At 38.8% G+C, this 14259-nt stretch overlaps 1 protein-coding gene across 1 annotated transcript in view; it reads left to right on the top strand.

Annotated features, from left to right (window-relative positions):
- LOC126412603 (protocadherin-like wing polarity protein stan) overlaps positions 1–14259 on the top strand; it is a 345349-nt gene that overhangs the window by 130019 nt on the left and 201071 nt on the right. Inside the window, exon 17 of the mRNA XM_050082273.1 lies at positions 12068–12180. Within this exon, the coding sequence (XP_049938230.1) occupies positions 12068–12180 (113 nt within the window). The remainder of the gene's footprint in view (positions 1–12067; positions 12181–14259) is intronic.

Here is a 14259-nt window from a genome sequence, read left to right as displayed (position 1 = left end):
GATATGTCGAAGTGCTTGGTAGTATTGATCTTGCTCGAACAGTCATGTGACCTTTGGCTCATGGCACTAGAGAATGGATGCACGAGAAACCGTGAAATAGCCACTATAGCAATCCAATACTCTATGTAAAAAATTAACAATTTTATGAAACACAAGAGGAAATAGCATTAAATACTATCAACTTACAAACTTTTGTTGTATTTGAACAGGTTTGCATTAAAAAATCTCTTACATGTATGGATAACTGTTCACATACATTTATGCTGCTTTATAAGTGAAAGTAGCCAATGACCTTGCCACAGTGGTAACACTGGTTCCCATCAGATGATTGAAGTTAAGCACTGTTGGGCGGGCTAGCACTGGGACGGGTGACCATCCGGTGTGCTGAGCGCTGTAGGCAAGTGGGGTGCACTCAGCCCTTGTGAGGGGAAATTGAGAAGCTACTTGATTGAGAAATAGTGGCTCCGGTCTAATGAATTGTCATACGGCCGGGAGAGCAGTGTGCTGACCACATATTCATCCATATGCACATCCAGTGATGCCTATGGGGTGAGGGTGACATGGTGGCTGGTTGGTACTTTTGGGCCTTCATGGGCTCTTCAGGTGGAGTTTAGTTTTGATTTATTAGTGAAGGTAATGTTTAAAGGTAAAAAAATTGTGCTTAAAGAAAACTGATTCTGAACTTTAGTAAATATTTTATTTGGTTATGAGAAACAAACGACCTATGAAGTGGGTTGCAAATTTCGTCTGGGAATCTATTCTGTGTGATTTGACATTTATAACAATTTTTAAACTCCAGTTTGACTAAATCCATTTATACTTTGGAATTGAAATGACTTTAAAACTGGACAAATACTCAACAATGGTATACATGTCTGAAGGAGATGCTAAAAATCTAGACTGGGGCCAGTGGTGTGCTTACGTGTTTCCTGCAGCAATGTTGGTGCTTGCCTTGAGGTATGAAGGGGATGATAGAGGATGTGTTAGCTGTGGTTCTACACAGCCAGCGAGAGAGCAGTGGGCAGATGACATGTTTTTGTATCAAAAGACATTGTAACACTTTCATGTCAATATAGAAGCGAAACATGCTACGTGTTTGGAAAAAAAAAAAAAAAAAAAAATCGCAACATATTTGGAAGAAACAGCCAGATATTTGTGACAGTAAAGATACAAGTTTCACAGTTGTCCTGTTAGGATGATGATTAAAAATAATGGTACCACAGATGACAGGTTAAATAAAAAAAAGATAAAAATTAATGTAAACAATTTCTTTTTGTTTATTTTATTCCTTTTTGTATTATCAAATCTTAGAAAATCAATAAATGATGTAAGTTTAGAATAGGTGTAATGTTAACTTTTAAGGCAAGTATCTAATGTCAATAAAAGTTCATAATATTGATTAGTCAGAATATGTTCAAAAATATTTTTTTTTCTCAAGGAACCTCTATTTTTTAAAAAGAGAGAGAGGGGGGGGGGGGGGGGGGAATCTCGTCTTATATTCTGGGTCATCTTGTACTCGGGTAGATATGGTATATAGTTTACGTAGGGGCTGAGCTGCATTGTTCTTGCATATGCATTTTGGAAACTGACTTATGCATTATAGAAATATGGGAACTGTGAGATGTCGGTAGTGGTTAAGCTTTCTATTTGTATATACTTTAAAGGCTGCAAAGAAAAAATGCTATTAACATGAACATTGCAATCCATGCTGTTCTGCCTCTGTTCCTTGGGGTGTGAGAGTCTGCCTTTCAGCTTGCCCATGGGTACGTGCAAGTAGTGTAGGCTACCTGCCAAGGTACCCTATTTACATGTATATGTTACTTGATCACCCCTTCCTGTGGGTACTTGGCCAGGGATGTGTGAGTACAGAAGCTGCAGCCTGACTGCATGTCAGCTGTTTGCACGCCCGTGCCTATCACTGCCTGTGGGCACCTAGGTGCCCACTGACAGCCTCTAGAACTGAAAAAACATGCTGTAATTTGTGTCTAAAATTAATAAGTGAAGAGGGTATTGTATCTTTCTTGTAAGCATATGAAAAGTCATTTGTTGTGAAACAAAAGTAATTATGTAACATAGTTCACAAATTAATATGTGCTCTAGAAGTATCACATCAGAAATTTTTACTTTGCACTCATTATTTTCTCATATGCCTTCATATACATTTATCACGGGTAAATCACGTCTTAAGACAGCACATATTCTTATGTATAAAAAATTCTTTCTAAGTGTTACAAATCATAAAAAGTATACAGTCTTCCTCAAGTTTTGTGTAGTGGAAATCCAACTAAAAAGTTCAGTTAAACACACTCACCAATGAAGAAAAGACAGTTTTGTTTCAATTATCTTCTAGAAATAACAAGGCCACTGTGCTTTGAAACATAGAAAATCCATCCATACATTAAGAGTAAGAAAAAAGTTATTAAAAAGTCCATATTTGCTTTGTTTCTGTAGAAAATTGCACATATGCTTTACTATGGTGAGTATAGCAGCTGAAACTGTTCAATTTCTCCTGTCTGAACAGCATGTATTGTTTTGATGATGATAAAATCTTCAAAATTATGTTGAACAATGTTGAGACCCAAGCAAGAAATTTATTGTGGAACTGGAATTCAGAGTTTGTTATCTTGCATATGACTAGTTCAATTGCTACATATACATTTACATACATACTCTGCAAGTCACTCAGTGATGCATAGCAGCGGATATCCTGTACCACTACTTGTCATTTCCTTTCCTGTTCCACTTGCAAATAGAGAGGGGAAAATGTCTGTCTGTATGCCTCCATGAGCCCCAATCTGTATAATCTTATCTTCATGGTTGTTGCATGAAATGTACTTTGGTGGCAATAGAATCATTCTGCAGTCAGCCTCAAATGCCAGTTTTCTAAATTTTCTCAATAGTGCTCTTCAAAAAGAATGTCGCCTTCCCTCCAGTGATTTTGATTTGAGTTCCTGAAGCATCTCCATATTACTTACGTGTTGTTCAAATCCACCCATAACAGATCCAACAGTCCGCTTCTTAATTGCTTACATGTCTTCCTATAATCCAACCTTGTGCTGATCCCAAACACTCGAACAGTACTCAACAATGGGTCGCACTAGTGTCCTTCATGCTGTCTCCTTTATAGAGGAACCACGCTTTTCTAAAATTCTCCCAATAAACTGAAGTTGATCATTCACCTTCCCTACTACAATCTTCACATTCTTATTCCATTTAATGTTTCTTTGCAGTGTTGTGCCTAGATATTTTTTGACATGACTGTGTCAAGCTGCACATTAACTTTAATAGCCAAAGTCACTATGCTAACATCATGGTCACTAGGTCACTAGTCCCATCTTGAACTGACACCATTGATTAGGTCCGGCCTGTTTCTGTTTACAAGGTCTAAGATATTTCCAGTGTGTGTGGGCTGTTTGTTGAACTAATAGCTCAAGGCAATTTTCAGAAGACGTGTTTTCCATAGACTCCCCAGTCCATACTCAGTAGGTTAAAGTCACCTGCAACTAATATTGCGTATTCTTGGTATTTCTGCACTACTGACTGTGATCTTTCTGTCAATGACTCTAAAATCGTCACAGTGGAATTGGGTGGCTGGTAAATAGATCCAACAGTTAACTTGATTTCACCTAGACGTGTTGTACACCTCCATATAACTTAACTGTCACACTCAAATTCAACTTCAAGAGAGAGAACATTTTTGTCTTCACAATGAATGCACACACTCCTATGACACCTTATCTGCCTTTTTAACATATGTTTCATGAATCGCTCAATATCTCAGAGCTTTGGGTTTCAACCAGCTCTCGATCCAGAGAATAGTTTGATCATGAGAAGTTTCCTGGAGGGCAGTAAATTCGGGAACTGTGTTATGAATACTTCGACAATTTACTGGTAAAATTTTGTCAGTCAAAGTGTCTTTTCTCTGAACACGGGCTGACTTTGCTATCTGCAGTACGTCTGGTGAGTGTTCATCAGAGAACCTCAATTGCCTCAAAACCCCCATGTGCACTCCACAAGTACTCTGCTACCCAATTAGTTGCTCCCTTTGTGTAGTGTACCGTTGACCTATGAAGGGAAGACCTACAATTACCCACTCGATAACGTAGGTCCAGAAATCTGCAGCCGAGACTGTTGTTGAGTTGGAGAAGCCATTGGTTGAGACGCTCCACATGGCTCCAAAGGAAAGGACTGCAATTGACATTGAGAACAATGCTGCAGATTCCAAGCTCTGCTTGCATCCTGCACATGAGGCCAGCAGCCTTCACCACCTCCACAAGCTGCCTGTATGAACTGAGGCTGGCCTCAGAACCCAAGTGACAGGCATCATTTGTGCCGACCTGAGCCACAACATGCAATTGCTTCCCCAAGTAGACATACCCATGCACATTGGCTTTCTTTCCAGCCCTGAACACTACCTTCTTAAGGTGCTCCAGAAAGCGCCAAACCTTCTTGTCCTCCTTTGAGGGAAGACCCACTGCAACTACGGCAGAAAAAGCTATGTACCTCCAGTTTAAAGAGTCATGTAATAAAAATTCTGTTATTTCTGTTTGTGTTTCCATAAGAATTTCCTTACTTTTTTACTTCCTAAATAGCTGAGCCATTTAAACCAGTATTATGTCTCTTACCACAGTGTTAGCTTTTAAGTTATCCCATAGGTACACTGGACTAGCAATTCTATTCATTCAGTCACGAAATTGAATCAACTGTAGAAAACACAAAATGAAGCTGTTTGTATGGCTTCACAATCATATGCTATAATGCTGATAAATATGACTACTATGACAACTACTGAGGATAACTACCAATATTGTGTCTTAGAGTATATTTTTCACAAAATAACTTTGGACACTAACTCCTCCACACCAAGTTCTGTAGTGCATGTTCCACTTTAAAAACCACTGCATTCGGAATATTTCATCCAAGACCTTTTACCCAAATCAATAGTCTGCATATTCTCATGTTTTACTGCATATTCTCATCTTGTACCATCTTCCAAAGATATAAGAAATTAACCATCCTAACCACTCTATAATTGCTTGTTTCTTAGTCACACTTAATTATTAAGTACCTGGAAACTTTTGTTGCAAACACACTATTTCACGTACTGGCTGATGTCTGTGCTGCTCCCACACAAATGCCTCCTTGGTAGTCATTGTTGATGACACCTTTCTGCACACCAAAGTGGCCTGTCGACTGCTGATATCTGTTTGTTCAACCATCATCCACATCAAAACAAGTTATCACCTATTTCATCCTCACCTTAATTCATTTATACTAGTCAATAATTGTGCCATTATTAACAACAGAGGATACGTAAAAATCAGCGGTGTGGTTTATGTACATTTTTACAGTCTACAATCTTTTCACATGATGTTTTCCTCTCCTTTGGCTGTGGTATTCACGGTGAACACATCTTCAGACTTCCCAATGAAAAACTCAGTCAAGATTCTTCATTGTCTTCCTTTGTTGCGATTAACTAACGTGCTTGATTGACAGGCACAGTTATACAATACTATTCTTGAAAAACCCACAACTACTAACTCATCTCATAAATAACAAAAGAATATATTGTAATAGAATACTGGCTTGCCTGCCATCTTCTCTACAGGGACAGTTTTTAATTTTATTTTAAGTAATTTGTTGGAAGAAAATGGAGGTACACTACCCAATACACTCTCTTCTCTGCCCATAATAACATTCAGTTGTAGATCCATTTCACCCATTCATATCCTTCCGACCATTCCTGCTGTGGAAGTAGCCCTGTGCTCTATCACAGCCGTGTCTACTCCAACTCCATCACTAGTAAGATGCATTTTGTCAGTGATACTATGTGAAGCAGATCTACGAAGGTACTGAAGTCATACTCAGTAGGAGCAAGATTCAAATCTCTGACTGGCCACCTTAGTTTGGGCTCACTGTGACATCTTAAATCGCTTCAGTGGATGGAGAGATGCCTTAGGCATGACTACAACCAATTTTCCATCACCATCTTTATCCAGTCAGAGCTTTTTGTTTGTTAATAAACTGACATAAGTGAGATGTTAAACTCTCAATTTTCCTGTCGACTGTGATAAAGTTGAGTGGACTTGGATAAAGCCTGTATTTGTAGCACACAGTACTCTGTCTCAGAGTATGTCTTTAGAACCATGATGTTGGTGAATACCCCACTTAAGCAGTATCTAATATGAGGGAATGTTTTCTGTAGCATCTAATGTTTCTGCTGACTTCATCTTATTCAGTACTCCTGTAGTTGTCCATATTTTTTCTACTCCATTATCTCATCCTCCTCCTCCTCCTCCTTTCTTTTTCCTTCTCCACTTTGTTTCATTGATTCTCAATTTCCATTTCTAATATACTTGTAATTGTCTTGTTGTCTTTTATTTCAATTGTCTTCTCCTCTTCTTCTCTGCAGCTGCTTTTCTTTTGCATCTACACTTTAATTCCACTTCATCCTTCCCTTATCTGGAATCTGTCAGTTAGTCCTTTGATGAGATAGGTCCATGCCCATCTAGCCCCTTCCCTGTTCCCATTCCACACTACACAGCTCTCTATTCTACCAACCCAACCAGTCTTTTTATTTCTCTCCTTTTCCACTCGTCCTCCCCTCCCCCCGCCCTCCATGTAACTGCCAGACTGCACCTAGCTGCCCTACACCCTCTCTACCTCATCCCTGTGTGCTCCCAGAAGCAGCACATTACTGTCCCCCACTCCTACCCTCCTATCCATCACCCTCCCTGCCCCAGCCTCCTCCTTATCCCCACCACCCGGTTGCCTCTCCCATTCTCACAGTCTGGCTTTAGATGCCAGAGACTGTGGTCATATTGTGTGAGAGTTGCATGTGTGTGTGTGTGTGTGTGTGTGTGTGTGTGTGTGTGTGTGTGTGTGTGTGGTTTATTTTCAACATAGGCATTGTTGGCTGAAAGCTCAGTTTCTGACAGTCTTTTTGTTGCGCCTATTTGAGACTCAGCTTGCCTGCTGTCTGGTGAGTAGCAACTGTCCTTTTCACAATATTGTTACATTCCATCTTGTATTTTCCATTGTTAAATCCCCTGTAACTTTTCTAGGTTTAAAATTCTGCTGGTAATGACGTTTCATAATCTAATTTTCTATCAAAATGGAATGTCCTTCCTAATTCCTGGATATTTTCCTTTTGTTATTTTATTAATTCCCTCTTTCCTTGATAAATCCATATGTTAATTTATTGTGTCTTCCCCTTCCCCCTCCCCCCTCCTCATGGAGTGGCTGATGAACTTGCTGTGTTTTCTGTCTTCGTTATACCTCATGAGCTACGGTTTACAGTTTCTGAATAACTTCGTTGCTCCTGGCTGTTGCCAACTAATTTCTCTCTTGTATCTTGAACAAGGAACCTTTTCAGGAAGGTAAAGGGTATGCGTTAATTGTCTTTTCAAATATATATAGGACAAACCATCAGCACTAGAATGGAATAATGGCAATGAAAATTTGTACCAGACCATGACTCAAACCCTGATTTCCCGCATATCGCAAGTGGTTGCCTTACCATTTGTCTACCTGCGCATGAGTCATGAGCAGACCCAATCTTTCACATCTCATCAACCATGTGTCAACAGCCTGTACTCGTGCCTCCATTATGTATATTCCCATACATGTGAGACATTTTAGTTGAAAGTCGCTTGCCCAGTGTTGGCAGATAAATACGATATGGTTGCACGCATGTCCAAAGGAACTTTGCATCATATTTAGAATAACATAGGTGCTGCAGTATCATAAAGAGTATTATTGTATTTATGTGTATGTTTTCTATTGGCTGGACTGGGAGTTGTGCTTTCTGAAGACAAGCACTTCCCAACCTGTTTGTGTTGTGTGAGTTTAATAAATATTGGAATGCAGTCTCCCTACATTGGGAAAACTCAATGTGACTGCTAAGCTGGTGGCAAGCTCAAATCCCCATTTCGCAAGTAATGCGAAAGGAGGAGTTGGAGGAGTAACACCTATTTAAAAATCTTTGTTCAACTGGCTCTGGTTGATTGCATCATACAAGAGCCTCTTGCCAGGGAAGGTTGAAGACATTAACTGTGGCGATAGTGGAGAAAGTTTCTTTCAGAGCAGTGAATCTGGTGGAAGAGGCACCTTTTCTCTCTGGGTGCGTAGTGAGTACAAGTAGTGACTATACCCCCATGGGGCAGCTGCAGACAGCATCATGGCAGCTGCAGACAGCATCTAACTTACAGTGAGAGCCTGAGCTTAGGGCAGGCAATATGCTGCCTTCATGGAAAGTAACGGGGTATACCACATTAATTTCATAAACAATACATGGGATGGCTCTCCATATGAAAGAGTCCGGAGTTAAAACTTCTCCTCACTTGTGTCTCTGGAGGGGAATGCATTTATAGAAAACATATATGAAAGGAAGAAAGAGAGAATGAAGGAAGGAAATATAAGGATTGGAACATGGAATGTCCACACACTACTGCAAGCAGGAAAACTAGAAAGTGCAAAGCAAGAGATGAAAAGGAACAGATTGGAATGTGCAAAGTGAGATGGGTAGAGAACTAGCAGGTAGAAAGTGGAGAGTATAAGCTTTTCTATTCAGGGGAATCAAGAATGATGAAAATGGAATAGAAATACTGATAAGAAAGAAACTGAAAAATAAGTGAAGGTGAAATATATGTTGATGGAAGATTGATGATGATATGACTGCAGGGTACTTCAAAAGATGTGGTTTTAATACAAGAATACATGCGAGCCAGCCAGCAGTTGAGGAGGTGGAAGAATATTATGAGAAGATTCAAGAAACTGTCAAGCAATAAAATAGAAATGCCTGCACTGTAATTATGGGGCACTAATGCAGCGGTGGGCAAAGGAAGAGATGAAAATGTAGTAGGAAAATTTTGATTAGGAGTGGGAAATTGGACATAAATTTAGATCACATTCTTGCAATACAAGTGAAGTTAAAGAAAGTGTGGAGAGGTAAAGCAAAAGCAGTATTAAACTTGGAGATACTCAAGGAGATAGGCAATGCCTCAGAGTTGGAATATAGGATTATGAAAAAATGAATGCCTAAATGACAAATGGATAAAAATGAGGGAAGGACTCAGGGTCTCTGCCAAAGAAGTATTAGGAATTAAGATGTACAAAAACATTGGGAAGGAATGGACAATGGAAAACATGTTGAAGAACTTGGAATAATAGGCAAAGTAGAAAAGTGTGGGAAATGAAGAAGGCAAAAACAGGCATAAGAAACTGAATAATATATTAAGAAGAAAAACTGAAGAAGCATGAGAAAGATGGACGAAAGAGGAATGTGAGGAAGCAGAGAAAATAAAAGGAAGATTAAAATGGAAATAGAAAGAGTGGACGTTACATTAGCTGAAGAACCACAGGAGGTTTTGAGTAGATGTCTAGAATATATGGAATGTCTGTATAAGATGGATGAAATGCCAAGTAAAATAAGGTTGAAGAGGAGGAATATGTGCCTGAAGATGGGAAGGGCCACAGCATCTTGGAAGCAGAAATAGAAAAGGCGCTGAAGGAGAAGAAGAATCAGAAGGCACATGGAACCAATAACTTGCCAGCAGAAGTGTTGAAAACTTTATTAAATGGGAAGAAAGGATATAGTTTACTTCTGTAGTAAGATATAAGACAAAGCGGAATGGCCTGATAACTTTCTTACAATAATAGTGATACAAATGGAGAAAAATAGAAATACCACAAAATGTGAAGAGCATGGGACTACCAGCCTGATTTCTCATGCAGCTAAAGTATTGCTGAGTACTGGATAGAAGGCTGTGTGGCAAGTTGAAAAGATGGATTGGGGAGGAACAGTTTGGATTTAGAAGAGGAAAAGGAACGAGAGATACTATTGGCCTCTTAAGAATCACTGAGTAAAAGTATATTGAAAGAGGTAGAGAAATTTATGTTATTTTTATTGATTTGGAAAAAGATTTTGACAGAGTAGAATGGAACAAGCTGATGGATATTCTGGAGAGGAAAGGAGTAGTTTGGAAGGAGGGATGACTGGTACAGAATCTATATTTACAACAGAAAGTGAGAGTAAGGATTGGAAATGAAATGTTGGAAAGAAGCAGCATTAGAAGTGGCATTAGACAAGGTTATTGCCTCTTCCCTTTATTGCCCAACTTATACCTGGGAGAGATTATTGCAAAAGGCTTCAATGGAAAAAGAGAAGTGTGTATTGGTGGAAAGAGAATTGAATGTACAACATTTGCTAGTGACATGGTGTAAGTGGCAGAGAGCTAACAAATTGTAAATAAAATGCTAAAAGATTTGAATCAAGCTTGTGTGGAATACAGAATGAGAATCAAAATAGCAAAAAAGACAAAGAGAGGAGACTGACAAATATTAAGATAGGAAATGTTATTACTAGCCAAGTAAGAGCCTTTAAATACTTGGAAGTACAATCACTGTGAAGACTTGAGATGCCATCAGGAGGTGAAATGTAGCAAACTAGATAAAGGTCTGAAGAAAAGACTTGGCAATTGTTTTGTCTGGAGTGTGACACTCTGTGGGGCAGGAGTGTGGCACTCTGTGGGGCAGAAACATGGACACTTAGTTGAAGGGACAAAAAAGCTAGAAGCATTTGAGACATGGATGTGGAGAAGAATGGAGAGGATAAGGTGAATGGGAAGCATGAATAATGAAAGAATGTTGGAAATGTTGGTGTGAGGAGAAGACTGCTGCAGGTTATAAGAGAGAGGAAGACAAACTGGGTGGAACATTCATTGAGATGGGAGTGCTTGCTGACAGACACTGTGGAATGTCTAATTTGTGGGAAGAGATGAAGAGAAAAGAGGAGCTGCAAGATGATAGATGGTATAAAGGGAAGTGGAAATTACGTGAACCTGAAGAAGATGGCAGAAGGCAGGAGAGCATGGAGAGTTATCATGTTAAAACCTACATTTGGGCGTAATATTGGTGGTGTTGAATTTGACCTATATTTTTGTACTTTTTAATACACTGTATTGACAATGAAAAAGGGAATAAACATGTAGAATGTCTTAATGCAAAATTGAGCAAGACATGCTGTCTTCTTTGCTTACTTAAATCCTGTTGTAATGAGAAAACAGTAATTAGCAGATATCATGCCTATTTTGTTCCCACCTTGAATATGTAGTCATATTTTAGGGAAACTAAAGCAGCTATGAGCACATTCAAACTTCAAAAAAAGGGCCATTGAAAGCAAACCTAGAACACTCTTTAAGGTCTCTGGTATTTTTCCTTTACCATGTATCACATCTCTGTGCTAAAATGGTACTCTCCACACGAGGATTAAACTTTTTAGCAAACTTCTCTCAAACATAAAAGCAAATACTGAAGTCGCAACCTTTGGAAAATCTTTAAATTCGTATTTTCAGCATCATTGCTTTTACTACATTGAAGAATATGTAAAGGTATGAAGTGTGTTATTTGTAATTTTAAATATTTATGCATTGGAATTACTTCTACACACACACACACACACACACACACACACACACACACACACACACACACACACACACACACAGAGAGAGAGAGAGAGAGAGAGAGAGAGAGAGAGAGAGAGAGAGAGCTGATTTGTCCAATGTCTCTCACCACACACAAAAGTTGCTTTTGTAGACCACCAAATCAATGAAAATAAATATTATTATAACAATTAGTTGTCATAGGCATTTAACCTGGATATGGTATTAGTGCATTTGCTGGATTGGTATCCATTTTGTCTTAAATTTCACTTCATATAATACATAGAATATGCAATACAGAATTTTCAAGTTCACAAAGAAAATAGTCATTTGACTGCCAGCACAAAGGGAAAGAGTGTGAGAAAATTCAGTGTACAAATTAACAAGTGGTGTAAGAAATATAATACTTACCTTGCACAGATGATCATGTGTAACTAGATTATTAAATCTTTGAAACTAAGGTTTTGTACAAAATGAATAAATATAAATAAAAAATGCTGAAACATTGGTCTAAGGAAATACTGGAATTGTGAATACAATTACATTGAATGTGCTACAAACACTGAAATTTATTTGTGTGTGTATATCGTTTACTGCCACTAACTAAATCTATAATTTTGCAGAGTGCAACATTAAATGTAGATGAATGTGATACTGCTTTGGCTGTAAAGTATGGGGCTCAACTGGGTCCACAGTGGTCTTGTGCAAACTATACACATCATTTTCTGGAGCCAAGGTATGTTTTTGTGAGTACTTGATTAAAAGTGATTTCTGCCTTTTTCACACTTTATTTCTGTAAACTGTGTAACACTCTTTCATGTGATATGCTTGTTGTGTTTGCTTTGTACAGCCTTATAACAGCTGATCTTCCTCAACTATGTTGTGCACTTTCTTGATGATTTCATAAAAATATTACAGTATTGGCATGTCCTACATATGGATCGTGTCTGAGAGAACTATCACCTTGTTTGAAATCAGCAGATCCTTTCTTAGCTACTTAAAAGTGAAGGAACAGATTGCTTGTAAACTTTCACTACCTTTTGACATATTTCTGTTGGAATAAACTATCAAAAACAAAGAATTCTGTCAATGTTCATTGTTCTACTTTTCATATTTGAAGGAAACCCATGTAACGTGACTTTTATAGTGGAAGGAAGAAAACATCATAGATATCAGTATGTGAGGGTTTGTGCTGATGAAGTACAGCTTCTTGCAGATAGGCACAACAAAAAGACAGTTCCAAATAAAGTTTTCGGCCCGTAAGGCCTTCCTCAAAAATGCACACGCATGCACGCACACATGCACGCAAAATTCAACTCACACACAAATGGCTGCAGTCGAAGGCAACTGTAGCCACACTACCAGACTCCAATGTAGACAGACTGCAGTGGTGCGGGTATGAGTTGTGTTTGCACGTGTGTGTGTGTGTGTGTGTGTGTGTGTGTGTGTGTGTGTGTGTGTTGTCTGTTTTTGGTGAAGGCCTTACAGGTTGAAAGTGTTATTTGGAACAGTCTTTTTGTTGTGCCTATCTGCACTCAGCATCTCCGCATTTCCACTATAAGATGAGTAGCAACTTTCTTTTTGATATTGTTACATTCCATCCTGGATTTTCCATTCTTTGTTGAAAGCCCCGTGGCAAAGAACTGCTCCTGGAGATGTTCCAAGGCACAAGATATGGTGTTGCACGGACTCCAGAGACACACTGTATGATGATGTAAGCATGTTGTAAGAAGACCTGGCGTCACCACAAAATGTCTCAAGAGTACCTCAGATTTGAAAATTACCACCAAACAAAAGCAGCATCACACTAATATTTTATTTAACAAACACTACTTTTATTTTGCTAGACCTAGTTTGTAATATTTACACTTGCTCAATCATAAGAGACACTGAGGGTACAAATGCTCAAATAAGACTTTCTCTTTTTTAAAAAAAGAGAGAGAGGCACTGTGCCCTCAAAGTGTCAAGTCTTTGCCAGGCCAAGAAATTTTCTCCTCAAAATTGTGTTGTTAATATATGATTACAATGATGAGAACAAATTGGCCAGTGGACAGTCAAATAGTCCCAGTAGCCAGCTTGAACATACAACCGATTTTGCCAAAGTTGACTGAGAAACATGGCATACTTTCGTATTAGACAGGAGAGTGACTTCTGTGGAATGAGTGAGAGTAATATTTGTCTGTATGATAAAATGTGTCACAAAGAAGAAGAAGAAGAAGAAGAAGAAGAAGAAGGAGAAATTTATCGATGGAGACTATATGAACAGCAGGCATTTTGATACACTTGAGGTCATATTTGTGAACTGACAATAATCATTAATGTTAGTGCTCCCGGAAGATGGACAGTCTCCAACAATCAATCTTTTCTTCTCATCCCATCTGGTAGGTCTCCCCTGTCCTGAGGTTCTGTGTAACTTTTCTGAGCTCTCATTTCCTAGACCTCGCCAGTCCTTTTCTTTTGCCCTTCTTCCTTCCACTTCAACCCTTCTGCCAGAAAAAGGAGCTACTGGCTCCGAAAGCTTGCAAATTTAAATACCTTTGTGTGTGTATTCTCCAGCCTCCATTTGGTGAGTAGACTTTTTTTTCCATCCAGTTTATGCAGGCCATAAGGTATCTATAATCTCAAATGAGACATGAAAGAAGTATAGAAGGGCATGCAAGTGAAATGCTCATGCTATGTTGTATAGTGTGCTCTACATTATGTTTCATGGACCATTGGACTTATTGTAATATGAATTGGTTTATCTTCCTAGTTGAATTTATTAGTGATGAATCTGAAACACTAGACCAGGTTTCCGGGTCACAGCGTGCATGCC

Source organism: Schistocerca serialis, chromosome 1 (genome assembly GCF_023864345.2).
Source record: "Schistocerca serialis cubense isolate TAMUIC-IGC-003099 chromosome 1, iqSchSeri2.2, whole genome shotgun sequence".
NCBI lineage: Eukaryota > Metazoa > Arthropoda > Insecta > Orthoptera > Acrididae > Schistocerca > Schistocerca serialis.
Note: the sequence above shows the minus strand (reverse complement) of the source record. Positions and strands in the feature narration are given on the sequence as shown.